The sequence below is a fragment of the Vanessa cardui genome, chromosome 5, assembly GCF_905220365.1.
Source record: "Vanessa cardui chromosome 5, ilVanCard2.1, whole genome shotgun sequence".
NCBI lineage: Eukaryota > Metazoa > Arthropoda > Insecta > Lepidoptera > Nymphalidae > Vanessa > Vanessa cardui.
In genome coordinates, this window is record NC_061127.1 from 1284632 (window position 1) to 1307242 (window position 22611).

Consider the following 22611-nt stretch of genomic DNA (forward strand, 5'->3'; position numbering starts at 1 on the left):
GGCAAGCACCGCTGATTCATGTGCTTAATTTGTCTTTATAATTCATCTCGTGCTCAGCGGTGAAGGAAAACATCGTGAGGAAACCTGCATGTGACAAATTTCATAGACATTCTGCCACATGTGTATTCCACCAAGCCGCATTGGAACAGCGTACTGGAATATGTTCCAAACCTTCTCCTCAAGAGGTGGCCTTTAGCCTAGCAGTGGGAATTTACAGGCTGTTGTTGTTGTTGTTAGTTAAACTTTAGTATACCTGCATATATCCCTTGTGACATGTCGTACCGTTGATAAGAGTGCCGACCTTGAATTTTTTAAATCGTATCCTGAGTATCCAGTCTTTTGGTGACCCTCGAAATGCTCTAAACCTGTGAACACAGAAGTTATTGTGAGAAATTTCATATATATATATATATCGTGATTTTGTCACTGGGAAATTGAATAAGGAATTCATATACTCCTCAATATTTCTACTCATAGTGACCATAGACGATTCTAAACAAAAAAAATTGATTCGATTTTGATTTACATTTTTATTAACTTTTAGAATAAAAAAGAACAAGCAACAAACTAATGCTAACAATTTTACTTTTATTTTTTAAATTTAAATACAGAATCTAATCATTACTGTGAAAAAAGAAATTTCCAGTATAAAGGACAATTCCAATATATATATATATTGGAATTACGTTATTGAAAATAATAATATGTTTTTTAAATTAACATGGTTATTTTATTATTAAAGTTATTGATTTCGGGATATTTACCATATTTTTTATTTTTCTTCAGTGGAGCTCGATATTTTGACATTATCTACGAATGTCTTCTTCATGAGACTGAACAAAAATAAAAAAACATGGTAAATATCCCGAAATCAATAACTTTAACAATAATAATGATTGTCGATATTTCTAATAGATGTTTACAATTTTTAATGTCATTTGAATATTCATGATCTTTATAAACTTAAATATCCTTCATTCTTTCCCAAGTAAATTTACCAATATATTATCTGTGTAATTCAAAATTATTTAAACAAATTGAAAATCGAAATTTAAAAATTCGTTTTATATTGAAATTTCTAGATCATTTCCACCGTCTCGTGTTCTCCGTTGAATATTCTAGCTGTAAATATGACACCTACCTATATGTACATGTGAGAGGTCGCCCGAAGTTTTCAGCTGTCACCGGAGGCGACGATACATCTTCATATATTTCAACGGTCTTGTTGCAGTGATCTCTCTTTGAATCTGTAACAAAATAAGAATATTCAATCTATTTTTTTTTCTATTTATATTCGCAGATTTAAATTCATCTTATTGATTTATTTGTTTGTGTAAGAGTTTTTTTTTTTATAGAAAATCATATTAAAGTTAAACTTCCCGAAAACAACTTCAATACGTAAAAGTATGTTTATTAATATATGTGCTAAATAAAGTTTTACAATTTAAATTTTAATCATACACAAAAGTACTATGTAATTAATTGCGAGTGATTATTAGATAATTTTTTTCATGATTAATTTAACGCTAAATATTTTTGTATCAACTTTATTTATTTTAGGATTCAGGGTGAATTCAAGTTTTATTTACTTCGAAGAAGAAAATAGAATATAATGTAAGTCATAGACATTCGCCAATCCTCTGTGGAATACTATGATGGATTAGACATATGCATAGTTTTTTCTTATATAAGAGAATAAAAGCCTATCTGTGTACATATATACTCCCCCTCCCTTATGTTTTACTATAAGGCTAATTCAAATAAAAATACGATTAGTTCAAAATACGTGTCAATTTTCTTAAATTAAAAAAATATTAATATTCTTAACAAGATATTTTTTAAAGTTTAATAATTCTGTACTGAGGCCACTTTTATGAAAATATTTAAGAAATTAGCAGGTTTATATCGTAAAAATCAGACAATCCGGTAGCCGGACATCTTTACGGTGCTACACACGTCGCTCAACCTGACGAGCGTCCTCGTAGCACTCGTAGCCTCGTAGCACCGGAAAGCTGTTCTACATACTTTACTTCTTTCGTATTTAATGCGTTTGCGTTTTATTAATTCAAAATAGTAGCAATATTAAACTGAAATAATACAAGTACACGAGTCATCTCAATAAGAAACAGAATTATTGGAAGGTTGCATTTTTTTAATATATCAAGGTATTCTAAAGTAACACGCTGATAGAAATCAATTATATTGGTGTAATAGAAAATTAATATTATAATATTTTTTTGTAAATTTAGTTATTCAGTAGTTATAATTGGTTAATATGTTTTTTTATCTTTGAGGTTTTTGTATTAATTTTTTTGTTCTATTTATTGTGTCTCGTGTCCTAATAAACATTTCTTTCTTTCTTTATTTCTAATAATAAATTATACATATTTACGTTGCTATCAGTTCAATGCATTATAATGCTATAAAGCCAAAATCAAAATACTCTTTATTAATATCAATTACTATATATGTAAGTAACATTCAATAGAGATGCATAAAAAGCGATCTCTCCAAGAAGAAAGAAACAGAGGTAAAAAGGGTAAGTACAAAACATAGATAAATAAAATATATATACTAATTACAATGAAATAATCACATGTTTAATGTATAGCTACAGATGTATACTTATATAAATAGATACAATTTATGAATTTAAATAAATTTCTCTCGCTAAACATTCAGCAGCAAAGTGCATGATAGCATTGTTTTTTAAACACATGACCTGACGTTTATAAGGATCCTGAGTAGGGGTTGTCTTGATAAGATCAAGCAGATTATTACAAAGCCTAACTTTGATAGTATCTATAAATAGAATAAAAGATATTTGCGCAACGCAATTTATAAAATAACTTAGTTGTTTATAACTGCTATATGCTCGTATGTATGTGTGTGTTTGAATTTATTAGTGTTAATAAAAATTTAAAAATTACATTTTGTACAGCTGCTGAGATGGCCCAGTGGTTAGAACGCGTGCCTCTTAACCGATAATTGCGGATTTAAACTCAGGCAAGCACCGCTATATATGTATTTGTGCTTAATTTGTGTTTATAATTCATCTCGTGCTCAGCGGTGAAGGAAAACATCGTTAGGACACCTGCATGTGTTGAATTTCATCGAAATTCTGCCACATGTGCATTCCACCAACCCGCATTGGAACAGCTTGGTGGAATATGTTCCAAATGGAACTCCTCTCCTTAATGGTAGAGGAGGTCTTATCTCGGCAGTAGGAAATGTAGAGGCTGTTACTTTACTTTATTTTGTACAATATATGTTTCGGTCTCTGAAACGGCTGGACCGACTTTAATGAAATAAGACGTAACTTAGGCTACAACTATAACTTTTTTTGTTAAATTCAAACACGCATAGTCGCGGGCACAGCATGTCTGCTATCTAGTATCTATATTTCGTTTCCAACTATTAAAACCGACGTCAAATATTAATCATGGAATATTGCTCACTAACTCCATGGCAGACTGTATAATTGCTTTTTCAAACTTGTTTGTTTTGCATTGTTCCTTCTTCCGTTTACATCCTCTCGTAATGCAGTTGCGGAATTAATTGATAATGATTGAGAGTTCCGAGATAGTTCAGTGGATTGGTGTGTTCAGAAATGCTTAATAAATTGTTATTAACGCATTATTTTGGCAAATCCGACGCTTGATTGTCATTGGCCATTTTCAATCTAAGACTATTAGAATTTACAATATTTAATAATAATAATTATTATTATTTTACTGTACAAATTTTCAATTCAACCTAACAAACGACTCGTGAACTAATTTATAATATTTTTATATTAGTTCATATACTATATTTATAAAATTAAAAACAATATGTTTTTTTATTATTACAATATCAATTTACTTGGGTTCATTTCAAGGACCTCGTTTTCGTTAAAATTAGACACATGCAAGTTTCCTAACAATATTTTCCTTCATCGCCAACGAGATTAATTATAAAAACAAGTTAAGTAATGTAGAACTTACATGGGTTTGAACCCGCAATCATCGGTTCAAATGCGTGCGATCTAACCACTGTGCCGTCTCGGCTCTTTTTAACTAGACAACAAAGCATCACATAACACTGTATATAAACAAAATGAATAGATAAAAACACTCATATCAGAAATGATGATGTAAATATAAATAAAAAGTAACTCGATTCCAGCATCGCGAATCCCCTTGACATTCGACTCAAACCAAAATATTCCTGAAACCTCATAATGGAGAAAAAAAAAAAACAGGAAAAAGTTATTCGGTCCGCTGGGGTTCTCGAGCCATACATCACATATAACGTATCTCAACGAATATTATGTCTATTACATTTAGTTGGAAGAGAAAATGCTATAAAACTATGATGTATTGCGTTATTGAACTGTCGTATAATCCATTACTTCGATCTTGTGTTACGGGATTTTACGCAACTTTCCGCTCATAAATCAATTAACTGTTTGAAGGATGTATCAAAACTGTTTAATGGCGATTCTGTCCTAAAACTACATTTTAAGCTCCTTTAATTGGGTTATCTATTCACCTTAAAGGCTTGAATTCTACGAAAGATAAGTTTTTATTTAATCCTTTACCAAATAATCAAAATTTTACCTACGTGAACTAAATCATTCATCAAAATCAAAATCAAAATAAACTTTGTTCAAGTGGGCTTTTACAGGCACTTTTAAATCGTCATTTAACAATTAAGTGAAGCTACCACCGGTTCGGAAATTAGATTCTACCGAGAAGAACTGGCAAGAAATTCAGTAGATACTCTTTTTCAACATTTAAAAAATACAAAGTCATGTTAGTTAATACAATTATTTAAATTAATATATCCTGCCTGGAAGTCAACAGGTATTAATTCCAAGCTTTTTTATCATTTACAAAATCTTATTTCGAATTATATGCCTTTTTTTACCAATGTATTTTTTATAAACGATTTGAATTTACGAAACGGCAAAGTTCTCTCTCTTCAGTCTCATCATGAATGAATGAATGAATGAATTATTCTTTATTGCACACCAAAAATAAAACACAAATAAAAGAAAGTAACACATAATTAATAAAATACAATAAAAGAATTTTAAAAAACAAAAGAAGTACATTAAAAGTGTTGTACAACGGGCGGACTTATGGCTTATTAGCCATCTCTTCCAGATAGCCCAATCAAAGGGAGATTTCAAAACTAGCGGCGTAGGCGGTGCAGTCATAAACTTACAAATATTTGCACACTAATACCTTCCTACATATATAAATATTATGTATAAATAATATACATCTCTATCATACACTAACACATACTTAAGATAATAAAATGATATAAAAATACATAAAATAACATAATAAATGTTATATAAAATAATTAATTAAAGTCGTCTAAATTATTGTTTCATCATCAAAACCATTAATGACAACTACTTTTTATGAGAGAATTGTTCTATGACTTATTAACTACAATTAAATAATTAATAATATAAAATACAGAAATAATCAAAAACTTACATAAAGAATCATTCAATATAAATAACAAAATGTTGACATAAGTAAATCGTTTTTATTAATCTGTTTTAATATTATGTAACATTTTAATTAATGCAAATAATATTTACAGCATTAAATATCACAATATTCGTTTTATTTCGTCCTATTACGTCGATTATTTTAATCAATCCCTATTCTAATGCTTCAATTAACGATTTAGCTGTTGTAAAGTATATCATAAAAATATATTTAATAACATTATTTATTTATCAGTCAAAAATTAAACAGACTAGATTATTTAATTTATAATAATATTAAATAACAAATGAGCACATTTTGAACAATAACTAAAATACATTGTACGTATAAAAAAGTGTACAAAAAATAATATTTTCAAACAAAGTTAATTTAAATGTAACATACAATTTCAGAAAGCAATATTGGAAACTGGAAACCATTTAACATTACAGCTGAAAGCGTAGTTAATATTAAACAAACAGTTTATAAATCATTGCGGTCGACAAATTAAAACACGGTAATGAATAATTGCTGAGCAAACTAACGTTAATAGCGTCGTATATCTGTTAAATGAGGTCGATGATGAAACAGTGCTCGTCAGCCAAGTGCTGAGATATGTTAGATACTTTTTATAAATATCTAGCTGTAACCGCGACCTTGCACGAGTTTGAATTTAAAAAAAAATATCGTAGCCTAAGTCACTCCTTATTATATCACTCATCTGCCAGTGAAAGTCCCGTCAAAATCGGTCTAGCCGTTCCAGAGATTAGCCGGAACAAACACAGACAGACAAAAATTGTAAGAAATGTTATTTTGGTAAATATACCGTATATACATACATATGCATTGAGTAAAAAAGGGCTATTTTAAAATTACGAACAGACAATTTTATTATATGTATGGATTACATAATGAATAATTAACTGGAAAGTCTGGCCCCACATTCGTACGGGCGCAATTTACTAATGAAGATAATAAGAAGTGAGGTTATTATTAAAAAAAGGTAGTACATATATTATATAGATACTAGGAGCTTCACTACATATAGCTTAAGTTTTCCGAACACATACGTTATCTAAGAACTATCTTTAAACTACAAAACGCACTTTATTTTATCTATATATACAGTGATACGTGTTATAGTAGAGAAAGAGCATTACAACACTGACAGACGGACAAAAATAGTATTCTTTATTATAAAAGTACAGTCTAGAAGTCGTATATTCCAGACAAATAAATTGACTAGGAACGTGTCTTTATAAGATTTTCTGGATAGTAGAAAATATTAAATGTATTTTTATAAAAAATCTATATCTCCGTGTAGGCTGAGCCTGTTTGTCAAACAGGCAGTCCAGTCCATTTCGTCGAAAAAAGAAGAAAAGTCACTTTTTTATTGAGTTTTTTATACAAAATCCATGCATATCATATGAATCGTGGTAAGACGTATTTTAATAACATAAATTATCTTCCGTAAGAGATGATTGAGCAGCTGTAAAAGATTATTATCGAAACGAATTAAACTTATTGCTATTCTTTCCAGAAATTCCCAGTTAGAAATGATGACAGATTAATTTCGTGCCTCGTAAGTTACGTTATCTTATTTTATAAATTACTAATGACCGGCTCCGACTTCGCACAGATAAAAAAAGTAAAAAGTAAGTACAGTCTGTACATTTCCCACTGCTGGGGAAGGCCTTCTCTACCATTATGGAGAGGGCTTGGAACATATTCCACTACGCTGTTCCAATGCGGGTTGGTGGAATGCACATGTGGCAGAATTTCGATGAAATTATACAAATGCAGGTTCATAGTGCTGCTTGCCTGGGTTTGAATCCGAAATTTTCGTTTAGGATGCACGCGTTCTAACTACTGGGCCATCTCAGCTCACTTTTGAACGGGTGTTATATTGATACTAAATATACTACAGAGTGTAATCATGTTCGAAGTTCATAGCTTTATATCATCAGACAATAAAAAGTGTTTATTTACGTCATCTATTTAGAAACCTCTAAAATAAATAATCAGTGTTTCTAACATAGTATGTTGTGCATGCATTGTGTATATAAACGTTCACATTGAATCATTCTATCTATTAAAAAAACCGCATCAAAATTCGTTGTCTAATTTTAAATATCTAAGCATACACAGGGACAGACAGCGGGAAGGCTCGATTTTGTTTTATACATGTAAAGATTTCTGTTCAGGTGTGTCAGATTAAGTTCGTATCGGACTATTATAGTGCAGAGGTAGAAAATGTAACTTGAGCTTGCATTAGTGATTTTCTGCTGTGCTAGATATTGCTTAAGAAAATATATTTTGACTAAAATTCAGTAAGGAGATAGACCACAGTTTCAACCAATTTATTGGATGGATTAGCACTCGTCCACAGAACACCATAGCGTATATGCATCCATAACTTATCAGACTAACGACTATCAAAGTTAATCGATGTACAAAGCAGAATAACTTTAATAATGTACATTGCAATCATTTTATATCCAGCAATGAATGTAAAATAAGCTGATGTTAACATTAACATTGATTCGATTCATGATTGCATAGTAGGCTAAAAATATTTAGGATGTTAAAAAGCACCAACCACTTGGCTTCAAAAGTTAAGACATGAATGAAATTTAAGCCAGTTATTTTCAACACAACGGCGTTAAATTGAATGATGCACGCTCCGTAAATGTTTCGGTGTTTGATTCACAAAAGTACACCGGCGAAAATTTTATCTCAGACTTTTCATTTTTATCGTATTTTTTCTATTTCACCTCATCCATCCTAATTTAGTTTGTCCAACTTTACCTTTAGCATTCATGATATTCTGGAATGTTTTTCCACATTTAAAAAAGGAACATGAACTTCAGTTCATAAACATCCCAAAATTATTTATTTTTTTAGCTCAATTTTTTTTACTCGTTAATTATTCATTCGTAATGATTATTATTTAATTGCCTTACTTACTTCTTAATTAAGAATCTTCATGCATGCATTATTGGAATAAACTTGCTAGAATATTGGAATGCTATGCTAGTAGGATTTTGTGTAAATCTGATGGGCAGGTTAGGTTAGTTTTTCATAACGCTTCTTAGTTTGCTATATTCTGTTAATTTCAGGCACAAGAGTATATAAATCCGTAGTTCCCTAGATTTTTTTTGTTGATATAGTTTGGCGGACGAGCATATGGGCCACTTTATGGTAAGTGGTCACTATCACCCATAGACAATGACGCTGTAAGAAATATTACAATTCCTTTCATCGTCAATGTGCCACCAACCTTGGGAACTAAGATGCCATGTCCTTTGAGCCTCTACTTACACTGGCTCAATCACCTTTCAAACCGGAACACAACAATACTGAGTACTGTTATTTGGCAGTAGAATAACTGATGAGTGGGTGGTGCCTACCCAGAGAAGCTTGTACTAAGCCCTACCACCAAGTAAAACAAATAAAAAAGAATTGCGAAGCATCGATCAAAGAACTAGTCTAATCAATCGACCTCAGATCAATACGTTACACAAAACTGTAACATTCCATTAATCCCTCACCATAATGTAAGCAATTTAACTATTAGAGAATAAAGTATGATATCATCTTCCACACAGAAAACGTATTCGAAATAAAATATAAACACATATATAAGTATATAGCAAATATAAAAGCGTCGTAATACAAAACTCGCATCCTCCGACGAAGTTAGTGTGAACTGACAAAGTTTTTACACTTCCTCCTAAGAACTCCGAACAAAAAGATCGTTTCGCCCCTGAGTGTAACTTTTATTTACTGTTTTAGATAAGCGGACATCCTTGACAGTTGCTGCGCTAATATATTACGATATCGTTAAAAAATTATTCCCTCTTTGTTTTCTTAACAAAGTTTGGTCGTTAGCGTGAAGGCGGGGATTATCATCCAAGTTTTGGTCAAACGTTGGATCAAATTTTTCTTTTCGTGTAGTCTGTGTGGAAATGTTAAGAAATGTTTTTGAAAATCTTACCATAGGTGTTTGAGTTTACAGTTTATATAAAGTATAACTGTAATGGTAAAGCTACCATTCAATATTTTTTCTAAACGATAGTAATCCTAGAGCACCAACCTCTACTGAAATATTGACTGATTTATTATTAATGAAATATTAATAATGTCCTACATACTATAAATTAAAGTTAATATTGTAACTTAATACCTTTATCACATTCCCAGAATTTTAATAAATAAAAACCTTTTTGCGGATTTTATTTTATTTTTTTTCTTAATTGTTCATAGAAATAAGTTTAACTTTATTTAAATTTTAAATGTTAGTTGTTCCAGTTCATTTAAAATTTATTCGTCTTCCATAGGTTCCAAGGTTGTAGTCAACAGTGATATTGTTTGATTAGAGTTTTCGTTGTGATGGATTAATAAAACTGATAGATAAAAACTTGCTATCAATAATAGAAGTTCAAATATGTATTAACATTAATAAAACTCAATTCTCCACTCCAAAGCAACATAAGTGTACAAGAGTTTACACTTAAGAGTTTCATAGAAATGTAGTTACATTCCGACGCTCACTTGAAAACTTCTATTGGTATTGCTTTAGCTACCTTATAATATACAAAGTGAAAACATTTCTTACACGAACCTTTTTCCATTTTATATGATGTTGTGTTATATTTTTTAATCTGTGAGATTGTTAGATGCTAGGTAATGTCTGTTCTACAATGTTACTAAGATTTTTCTGGAACCAATTATCTGATACGACTTACATGCTTCCTATTATGCGTTGTTACATATTGACTTTCCAAATATACAAATTTTTCTTTTTACTCTCTCGTAATTATCAGATTAATTGTGATTATGTTACATCTTTTTAATGCTCTTGTGATCTTTTTCCACTGGATTCTATAACCTTAAATATGACCTTAAATACTCTGATCCTAATGTAAGTAGCTAAAGCACATGTGTTAATTAAAATCAGAAGTAACAACGGTACCACAAACACCTAGATCCAAGACAACGTAGAAAACTAATGATAATCTACATCGACTCAGCCGGGAGGTAATCCTGGGACCTCGGAGTGGCGTACCCGTGAAGACCGGTGTACTCACCACTTGACCAACATCCGTGATGTTGACTTAGCCATTGATGAGTAAGTAGTAACAACAATTATTAAGGGTTTTTCAAAATTAATGGTTACAGACAACCAGTCTATCAATGAGATTAACGCCAGACGACCATAAAAGACTGCGAATCTCATCTACTACCTTTACTTGGTGGTAGGGCTTTGTGCAAGTCCGTCTGGGTAGGTACCACCCACTCATCAGTTATTCTACCGCCAAACAACAGTACGCAGTAATGTTGTCTTCCGGTTTGAAGGGTGAGTGAGCCAGTGTAACTACAGACACAAGGGACATAACATCTTAGTTCCCAAGGTTGGTGGCGCATTGACGATGTAAGGAATAGTTAATATTTCTTACAGCATCATTGTCTATGGGTGATGGTGACCACTTACCATCAAGTGGCCCATATGCTCGTTCGCCAACCTATAACATAAAAAAAAACTTAATTTCCACACATTTTGAATACTTAGTAAGATCTACCATGTTGATATATTAAAATATTGTATAATATACAACCTTCTTATCAAAGGGAAAGGAGCTCTTAGCCTTGTACTAGAAGTCTAGAACATTTACAGAATGACAATTTACTTGAACAAATAAAAATCTTCAAATATAACTTTAACTTTCGTAAGAGCGGGGTGATTTCTTTTTACATTTACTTGGTATACGAAAAGAATATAAAAACTAAAGCGGACTTATGTCGAATAAGGCCATTATTATCAGGCATTTTTCTGTTATATTTTATTTAAATTAAAAAGAAAGATAACTTTAGATACTGATAAATCATAAACAAAGTATAATCATATTACTTATCAAAGAAATGGAAAAAGTCTACGTACGCTGAATTAAGAGAAAAACCGTTTATAAACTCCAAGGAAAATGCCATTAGAAAATGTTTCTACAAAATTTTACGCCATTGATGTTTTCTATAACTAAAAAATTATAAATATTTTACTAGTGTTCGTTTAAAATAATGTGTTATCAATATCATCAATTAAAGAAAAAAATCGTGCTTATTCATTTCCTTCATTAAATTAGTCGAGAAAACTCCTAATTTAAACGAAATTACGAGATCCTATCTAATTTTCTTGGCATGAGTGTTCGCGCTAACACAATTCTAATGCACGGTATAGTGTTCTCCGTGACTGAAAGTAGATCTTATTACCCTTGTTACAGAGTTGATATTAGATTGATAACGTGAGTTTAATCAGCTGATTGCGAGCACCAACTTTTATTCCGTTGTAAAGAACATAATTCGTGCAGTTCGATGTATCGCGAATGTTATAAAATTGTAGGAGAAGTTAAGTATTAATAACTCTGTATATACATATGCATATGTATGTTGTATACAAAATATATTAAAAGCAAGTAAACCATTATTAACGTCTCCCTGAGCTGGGCTAAAACCTCCTCTCCCTCTTTTCCTTTCCTCCTCTCTTTTGAGGAGGTTTGAAGCTCACTCCATCACGCTACTAATGCATGTTAGTGGGTGCACGTGGCAGATTCTCATCAGCCACGTGATAGTTTTCTCACAATGCTTTCCTTTACCGAGTACACGATGAATTATAAATAGGAATTAATCACATGAACTCAGTAGCCCTTGCTCTGGATTCGAACTTAGAATCATCGGTAAAGATACACGTCTTGTACAAAATATCAATAAAGTCGGATAGTGATGTGAACAGCAATCGTAAGTAAGTTAAGAATTTGAATTAGTAAGCATAGTTAAGTTTTCATTTGTAGTTGTAAATAAAATGTGCGATTACATACAGAAAATAAACATATTATGTCATATCTATCAATGGCGAATATAAGCAATACGTGCATCATTGCAATACTAATCTACTCCACCGGGGGGTGGCTACTATATGCAATCTTCTTAACTGCCTTTACAAAATATATGGATTTATTTTTAAGCCTATTTATCAATTATTATTTCATTTAAATTTACAGTGGAAAGTTTACTACGCTAAGCTGTGCGTTTGGTTTTATAAATAGAATTGACCTATTCTATAAATTATGCTCACAGATAAAACTGTTGCTTTTTAATATTAAATAAAAGTTGTACTGAAGTTGGACATGGCTTGAGTTAAAGCCCACAGATAATGTAGGATGTTTTCTATTTCTTAAGCTGGATTTATTATTTTATTATCTAGATTTCTTTAATTCTTATAGTTCTGTCACAAAGCTTTATAAAGATTGCTATAACAATGAGCATGCCTTTGGACGTTTTATAACTGTATCGTGTGATAATAACGTTTTGCGTTTGGATACACTCACTAAAATAAAGGAATATAATGTCAATAACATAAATTTTCATTGTTATTTTTATCTTTATTTAGTAAAACCTTCTCCGTATGCTGTGCCTCTTTTAGTATAAGTGTTACGTATTTTGTTTTAGTAGTATTGACGAATTTCCTGACAAGGAATAACAAAAAATGTTGTATTGTTATTTTAGATAAGGTATATAACGTTAAATTAAATGCCTCCTCCATCAGTTTATAAGTTCAGGAACGTCTGCTACACGCTGGCGCTCAGACAGCAAAATTACATTTCAAACAAGGTAGCTTAACTTCACCTTTTCCGAACTATTCTTTTAACGGATAGATTCGAATGTCTTGCGGTTAAAACATTATCGTTCTATGGACTTTTATATGGGATACGATTGTAGTTTCTAAAATGTTCTATATTTGAATTTTTACAGCTTGAAACGAAATTGATAGATATTAAAGAAAAATAAAAAAGAAAAATTGTGTTAAATAAATAAAATACGAAACTATATTCGTTAGTAAAATAAATATTTTTTTTAACGTATATTAATTGAACCACAGATAAAAGTTTAGATTAGATGGTTTTGTTTACAGTTTTTTTTTTTTATTTTAAACTTTTAGTTATCTGTGTTCAATACAGTTAGTTTGTGTGTCGTATTTTATTTACACGTGGTTTTAAATTGCATTGTTGATTTTTGCATAAAATTCTTTATTCGTACATGGTTTATTTATTGCATACGATACTCGATTTCAACGACAGCAAAATGTATATTTTTAAACAGTTTTTAAATAATGACTAAAACATTGATTTTAAATAATAAACATCCAAATATATTGGTTTTAAAAAATCAATGTTATATTTCAGTATATGGGACTTGATGGCTGCTATCAATAAGTAAGTGTAATCACATCTATATTGAATAAAGGTTCTTGATTTTGACTTTGGCCTTGATGGTCAGGTTTCTAGCAGGTGAAGGTTAGTGAGTCAGGATAGCTATAGGCCGAAGGGACGTGATATATTAGTTTCCAAGTTGGCGGCGGATTGCAAATGTAAGGTATGATGTTTCAGTCGCTATGGGCGGTGGTGACCACTTACCATCTGATTACACATTTGCAAGTCCAAATACCTATTCAATAATAACTAGCCCGTTACGCGGGAGACCGGGGTTCGATTCCCCGCCGTGGCTTAACCAAACTTTTTACAGTAACTAGTTTTAGTTCATATTTGTATATATTTAGGCATTGAATGTCATTAATGCTTATGTTAATAAAAAAAAATATAATTCAAGTACAAAAAAAAACCATAATGAACACAATGTTAATACAACTATTTCAAGTTGAATATTTTAAGCCTATTTGAAGGAAATAAATGGTAATAATTTACTTAATCTGCCAACAATATCAGTTTGTGTTTTTAGCTGTCAATTTTTAAATGAAACTCCTTGGAGTGAAATTGAATTCTAATCGATTCAAAAATTTAAAATGTTTTTCGTCAGACGCATTTCATTTTTTTTTTAAATTTAGCATGCCATTTTCTGTGCCTGTATTCAACATATTCTGCCAATGTGACTTGTGATGAAAAACATTAAACCGACCAACGGTTAAATACATTCGAAGGCTTAATTAAAGCTGATGAAGCTAGCTGAAAATGAAAGGCTATATACCTTTAATATAAGTAAATTTTATTACGGATGCTAAAAATGAAGGCGACAGCTTCCATTAAATATATAATGCTCTATGCAAATGCACCGGGAGCGCAAATGGAATCTTATTTTTATTTATTATATAAAATCAGAAATAAAAAGGTCATATATTTTCAAGGATGAACTAAGTCGACTATATTGTATTCAAACTTAATGCTTTTTTTATAATAAGACGGGCGCGTGCCCACTAGATTCTGAGTGATAAGAGTGAGTGATAAATATAATAGATAACTTTCTTGGATCGTGACACTGGGCATTATAATAGAGAGATATCACAAGAGTATATACATAATATATATCAAAATCAATGCATTTTTCTGAATTAAATATTATAACCATAACTATCGGTCTTTGGCATATATATCTGAATCCCTACAATTACACGGTGACTTATATGAGTATTCATTGGTCCGTTCATCCGTAGGTTGCTTGACTAATCTTGCTTAGTCTGTAATGGAGAAAAAATAGCGAAGTAACAGCCTGTAAATGTGCTCGGCTAAGGCCTGATCTCCCCTTGAGAAGGCTTGGAGTTTATTACAAGGCTTCAAGTGGGTTAGGGGTTCACATAAAGATGTGTTTTTAGAATACTGCCATAATAAATAATATAAGGAATTATGTGTTATTCATTATATATATTTTTTTTATAAACACGAATTAAGCGCATGAAAAATGAGTGGTTTATTAGTTGTCATCGTAAGAATTGCACGCGTTCTAACTAAGCCATCATAGCTCAGTAATAGAGTGAATGTGTGAGTCAATCTTTGAAAGAGAGGTGAACAATATTTCAATTGTAATTGCACATCTTTGATATGCACAGTTTTGATTTTGATTTCAACAAAGTAATGTTGGAAGTATTAAGTATTTTACTCAAGTGGACCACTAAAGAAACGATGGATAGATTGTCTGAATCACGATATGGCTGGAAAGTACTTACTTTAGAGTTACTTGAGAGATGTCGTCAGACAGAGTAGTATGGAAGGAGAAGATATGCTACACCGACCCCGAGAAAAATTGGGATAAGGGCAGGATGATTATAAATGCACCAACAACCTTGACAACTGTGATGTTATATCCCTCGAGTGTGGAGTTACATTTGCTCATTCGCTCTTAAAGTCCAAACACAACAAGAAGCATTGTTGTTTGGCGTTTAATTATACAATGAGTTGATGTTACCAATACAAACGGACTTTTTTCTACAAAATAAAATCATTAATTACAACAATATTATTTTATAAAAAAAAATAATTTCTGGTTTTTGGTGTACAAATTTCACTATCAAAAAATCTTTTATTAAAGTTTAAAACATTAATTTGAGGTTAAAAATTATACGCAATTATGCTAGCAATTGGTTTTATAATAACGTTTGTACCTAGTTAATTTAATGATTACGAATGTGAGGCTGTATTTAGTTTTCCCAGTTTCGATTCCCAGCCGAGTCTATGTAGAAAAAGTTCATTAATTTTCTATGTCGTCTTGGGTTGTGTGTGATGCTGTCATTACTTGTGATTTTCCATAACACAAGTGCTTAATAAGCACTTGTAGTATAAGCTAATTAATTTGGGATCAAAATGATGCATGTGATATTGTCCAATCTCTATTTATTTATTTTTATTTTTTTTTAATTAAAAAAAAAAAAACAATTTTGTTCAGTGGTCGTAACCAGTGGAGCTTGAATAATTTATGATATTTATTATCGACAGTATTATCGGAACTTTGGAATTAAAAGTAAAGGGTAATAAGTAGTTAAGTGGAATACTGTTGTATTATAAATAAATATATATTAAACAAGACTTATTAGTATACAATATTGCTGACATACATATGTATATTCTTTCTTTGGCTGAAATATCTACCTCACTCTTTCACGCCCACTGTAAAGACAATGAGGGTACCACTGGTTTTTAGCGGGTATTCCAGTGTACTAAGCCATACTAGTCTCATCCTGGGTACTGCGAGCCCTAAGTACCCCCCCCCCCCCCACGTGACGTAGTAGAAATGCTTAATGCGTTTTTCCAAAACAAATGTTAACTAACTTCTCATATATTTGCACTAATTCAGTTATATCAGTTTTCCTCTTTATATTTAACTAGTCGAGATAGGCGAGGCGATTGTACAGTCAGCAAACAAACTCGAAAAAAAAATATTAATTACATCTTAAGCTTAGCTGTATTTGCACAATAGACTTGCAGGATAAATTAATTGTCTTCAGCGGAATTTCTATAAATTGTCCTGGAAAGAAGCGAAGGAAAATGAAGTTAAGTCGTCTTTTATTATATTTAAATTCATGTCTCAAAAGCTTTTTAATAAACTCATGATAGTATTAATTAAAAATTTATAAATAATAAATATCAAATAATAATGTTATTTGATATTTATTATTTATAAATTATAATTAAATATATTAATAAAAAATAATGTTCGTCCAAAATACCTATCATCTATTCAATAAAATTTAAAAATGATGACTAACATACAATAAGCTAAAACCGATGCTCGTCCTATATATATATATATGAGTGTGTGTGTGTGTTGTGTGAGTGTGTATGTGTGTAATTGCATTGTTTTTTTTAATATATATTTTTGCTATTAATACACTGTATTTGTGTATGTATTTCGTTCTTAAATGGCCGCTACATAATTGTGGATACCATCACCTTCTATACCATTCGACTGATCGCTATGGTTATTGCTTCTGTATCTTAAGTTATAAATATCATGATTGTAAGCGAAAAGGAATAGTGTTTAGCGTTTAATAGAGTCGATAAACATACCAACAAATGAGCACAAAGACTAACTAATGATTCTAAATATAAGGTGTGATGTGTATCTGATTATGTTCAACAGATCGACTTCGATCAATCTCAAAGGAGAACAGACAACGCATGACATACAAAAGTACACAGCTGCTGTGCATCAATAACAACAACAACAGCCTGGAAATTTCCCACTGCTGGGCTAAGGCCTCCACTCCCCTTGAGGAGAAGGTTTGAAACATATTCGTCGGTGGTATACACATGTAGTAGAATTTCTATGAAATTAATTACATGCAGGTTTCCTCACGATGTTTTCCTTCACCGCCGAGCACGAGGTGAATTATAAACACAAATTAAGCACATGAATATTCAGTGGTGCTTGCCTGGGTTTAAACCCGCAATCATTCGTTCAGATACACGCTAACCACTAGGCCATCTCGGCTCATCTCGGCTATGTATGTATCACAAACCCAAAAACTATTTGAACACGAGATTTGAATTTAAGTCAACGGGATCTGATGCTTTATAACCAACGAATAGAATAATTATTAAATTTCCTAGAATAATTAAAATTTCACAATTTAGACAACGAATATATTATTTATTTTGAACCGCACAAAGCAATCACAAACCTTTGGTACACAATATTACACTGAAATCAATATTGTGTGGTTGTACAGTAAATTACCTCTTTCATTGGCAAACTGCTACATCTGAACAGCGGTTACCCAAGGCTATTAATGAACAAAACGTGTACTGGGATATTATTCATTTAATCAATAATAGTCTTTATACTGTGTACATAGGTGTTAAATCATTGTTACCGATTTATAAAATTTGATACATTCCGGTTTAGTGTACAATCGGTTGATGTTTTGGCAAATGTCTCACCAACATGCTGTTTATTTCAAAATGTAACAAAACAATGTATTTGTAACATAATCGTAATTATTTCAATTTAATAAACAATGTTTAATTTATTTGTATAACTTATTATTAATATTCCGAGCGATAAAAAAATAATAAAAATATATCTAAATCGCTAGTACTAAGATTCATCTCAGTTCTTTAGAATCTTTATCCCGAACTGGTTATAGCTTTACTTTTAATACAGCAAAATAAGGATTAGAGACTATTGTGTCATACTTATTATCCACCGAGCTATATTTAACCAGATGTATTTTATAATTTTATTTTATTATTTGTATTAGTCCACATCCTAATGTATACATGATAGAATACCAAAATTTCATTAGACCATGTCTAGAATTTCGAGCGTGAATAAACAAACATCCAAACAACATTTCATGTTTACTGTATTAGTAAGATGTCAAGAGTAATATCCTAGATGACCTATTAAGTAGGCCATGAAGATTTCAACGAACCGTTGCTCAAATCCTTGCAATGATCGTTTACTTCATCATCATCATCATCAACAGCCATTTTTCGTCCACTGCTGGACATAGGTCCACTTGGTGGTAGGGCAAAATTTCCAAAATCCTCCCTGCCATTTGAGGACTAAGAGTATTTATTTAACTCATTGCAGTACACTTGTGCCATACACGTCATGCCATATATACAGGTGACAGAATTACATTCGATATATAAAGACTTTGAATATAAGACTTTTTTATTCTAATCATAGGTTTTTTTTATATTTACATCCTTTAATTTATACATTGCATATATTTCTATCAAATACCAAATTGTTAAAAGTAACATTGAAACGTACAGTGCTATAAGTGTACCCATGCTTAGCATGTGACGTTAGATACGCAGTTGTCAACAATCAATTACATCGCGAATATTATGTAAATTCAAGTTGATCGTGTATTGGGTTGGCCTTAGTGCAAATTAAGCACATGATTAGTGTTCGATTTAGAATTAGCAATCTTTGGTTCAGATTAATGGGTCTAAATGGGGCAATTTATGAGCCGTTACGATGATTTGAAGTTAGATAAAACGCTACATTGTTTCAAACTTCTTGTCCTTAATAAATTCCGCCAAGCTTCACTTGACACAACACTCGCCCTAAACCGCGCGACCTCGTTCTATTGTTTTAATTCAGGTTTGTTTAAAATATAGTGATGATATATATGTATTTTATTTTTCATATGAGTTAAATATAGACATATTTTATGAAACAGTGTAAATATAGGCAAATATTTACAAATTAGTTTTGCCTGGGACTGGTTGTTCCTGAGATTTATTTGACCACTTAAGATGTGAACGCTACGCTGTGTATGTATTTAACATACACAGCGTAGCGTTCACATCTAAAATTACTGAAAATGATGATGGATGAAAATTTGTAGTTAATTTAAATAATTTTATTTAACTAACTTGACTTTGTATTTTTTAAATGTTGAAAAAGAGTAACTACTGAGTTTCTTGCCGGTTCTTCTCGGTAGAATCTACTTTCCGTAATACGTTTCGTAATATAAAACAAATATTCGTCACATTATCACCATCATCATCATCAACAACTCATCACCAACTCATACGGAAGACGACCACTGCTGGACAAAGTCCTATCCCAGATTTTGACAGGAACCAGTTTTGCATTACTCGTACCCAATAGCTTCAAGCTTCTTTAAAATAAAATTATCATACATTTTTATCCATGTCCTCATTTAAAGAAATTTCCATAATAGAAATTTTATATAATATAGCTCAACTTGTACGAAGGTAACAATCAATGTGTCACACATTAGGTATAATTGCCTCCGTGAATGCAGCGTTAGTCGGGGAGCTTTACTGTTCAAATTAACTTCCCTTGCTCTAGCAAACGCTTTCATCAAGCTACAGTCTCCGCCAGGTATTGCCAAAACTGTACAAAGTTACAATTGAATCAGGCGAACGATGCATGCACTGCATCGTTCGCCTGATTCTTAGAATATAAATAAAATAAATGAGATAAATTGAATGTATAATAAAAATGCATATTGTTATATGAAAATGACAATCTTCGTCACAAACAATTCGATTTTGTAGCTTTAAATGTAAGTTGTCCTTCCTTAAATATGTCTGTATATGTCTCATTATTTTTTACTTAAATTATACCGCGAGAAATGATTCTGTGTCTATATATTATATAAATGTAATGCAAATTATTTTAAATTCATAATATAATTGAAGATGCGTTTGAATTAGATAGATGTATGTATAAATGTAATAACTGTATTATTGATGATGTCTGAAAACACATTTCATGGACTCTACTTCACTTTCGGCCATATGTTTTTTTATTAATTTTTAAGTATGAACAGCTAACTAGGCAATTATTATTAATATCAAAATTTGCGCGCATAAACACAAGGGACTCGATACAGTGCATTGTACATTTTCATAGCACAGTGAGTTGATAGGATACTTAATTACACTTAAACTTTTAAAAGATCATAGTATTCAAAATCAAAAACGAAATATTCTTTATTCACGTAGGCTTCTAAAAGTACTTTTAAGATTCAAAAGTCACAGTTTTAATTAAGTGTAGAGTTATCATAAGTTTGGAATGTATATTCTACTGATAAAATTCATCAAATAACTGAGTAGATACTCTTTTCCACAATATTAATTCATAGCATATCAGTAAAATACAATTATTTATTTATAAACGAAGCGTAACATATGTATAACGCTTTCTATTATTAAAATTTTATATCTTCAACAATAATGTTTGTTATCAAACAATTTTATTATTGGTATAATGAAATGAATTCTAAGAAACATGTTCTAAAATAAATTATATTTAGTTCATTAAAATGTTCTACATCTAAATGAATATTTGATGAAAACACGAATATCACGATATCTATAATTATCACAATGGAAATGTGTTGTTTCTGTAAAAGTAACCTAAACATTCTGGAAATCAAATGGTAGTATTTTTGCCAAGTCGGTGTAAATGGCACAATTAAAACCGTTAAAGGCGAAGCATTGAGAACAGTGATAATAGAACGCGTCCCTGATAGCGTAACGAAGACTCACGTCGCTGGCTTTTCGCAAATGTAATGTACCAAAAACGTATAAAACAAAGTCATGAAATAAATATTTATTGGTTAAATTTAGTATTATGAACCAAAATTGTGACAAATTTCACACAAAAGCAAACTTTAGGTTAATTAATTATTAAGGCTTGGTCAAATTTTACACAGTGCTTAGAACACGTGCATCTTAACCAATGATTGTGCGTTCAAACTAAGAAAGCACCACTGAATTTTCATGTGCTAATTGGTGACTATAATTCACCTCATATACGGCGGTGACGGAAAATATCATACGGACGGATAACATGTGCATCGTGCATGTGTATAATTTCAAAGAAATTCTACCATATGTGTATCTTAAGCCCGCATGGTAACTGCGTGGTGGAATGTGCTCCAAACCTTCTCCTCAAAAGCAGAGTGTATATAATGCTATTATAGGTAAAGGTACAGCCCTGTGACATAGAACTATGTGTATCTAGGCAACATTTTCTCAAAGCCATATAACATGTAGCATGTTGGAGTATAGAAGTAATTTATGTACAGATTTTTTTTGATAATCTCACTGTATTTTTGATGACAAGGGAAATTATGGAGTCTTCTAGGTTACAAACGATTATATGCCAAGTCAAAATTCAAAAGAAAAACAAAAACTAAGAGAATTTAAGAAGTTTTTAATGTATGTGTTATTTTTTTACGAAGTGACATTTCATTCCGTTGGTAATTTCACGTAGACACGAAATGCTACATTTTAAAAATGTCGTTTCGTAAACGTTAGAAATACTAAATTACCTTGCATTCTTTGCTGTGCGTGAAGTAACATATATGTAGATTCTTACCAACTTTATAAAATCAAAATATGTTTTATTCAAGTAGGCTACCAGCCACCGGCATTAACATGGTAGCAAATATTAAATACAAATAGTCGCCCGCGGCTTCGCTTTTAGGGAATTAGTTTTTATGTATTAAACAAAGAAAGTAGCCTATGTAGTGTTTTGGAGTTCATGTTTGCTTCGTACCTTCACGAAATTCGGTTCCGCTGTATATTTACGACAGACAGACCGAGTTTCAAATTTATTATATTAATATAGATTCTTGGAACCGTGGTGACATGTTTCCTTTGCATTATATTTAAGCTGTCGGAAAAGAGACATAACTATTGAATTATAATATGATTTAGTATGAATCGAGATGGCACAGTAGTTAGAACGAGTGAATCTTAACCAATGATTATGTGTTCAAACCCAAGCAAGCAAAGAATACTCATGTGATTAATTTGTGTTTATACTTCATCTTGTATTCAGC

General features: G+C 31.2%; 1 protein-coding gene across 1 annotated transcript in view; it reads right to left on the reverse strand.

The window, feature by feature from the left end:
- The window catches only part of LOC124529751, a 116246-nt gene that overhangs the window by 19300 nt on the left and 74335 nt on the right, over nucleotides 1–22611 (reverse strand). The window contains exons 2-3 of the mRNA XM_047103656.1: nucleotides 1142–1247; nucleotides 254–365 (exon numbers count right to left, since the gene is read on the reverse strand). Coding sequence (XP_046959612.1) covers nucleotides 254–365; nucleotides 1142–1247 — 218 coding nt within the window. The remainder of the gene's footprint in view (nucleotides 1–253; nucleotides 366–1141; nucleotides 1248–22611) is intronic.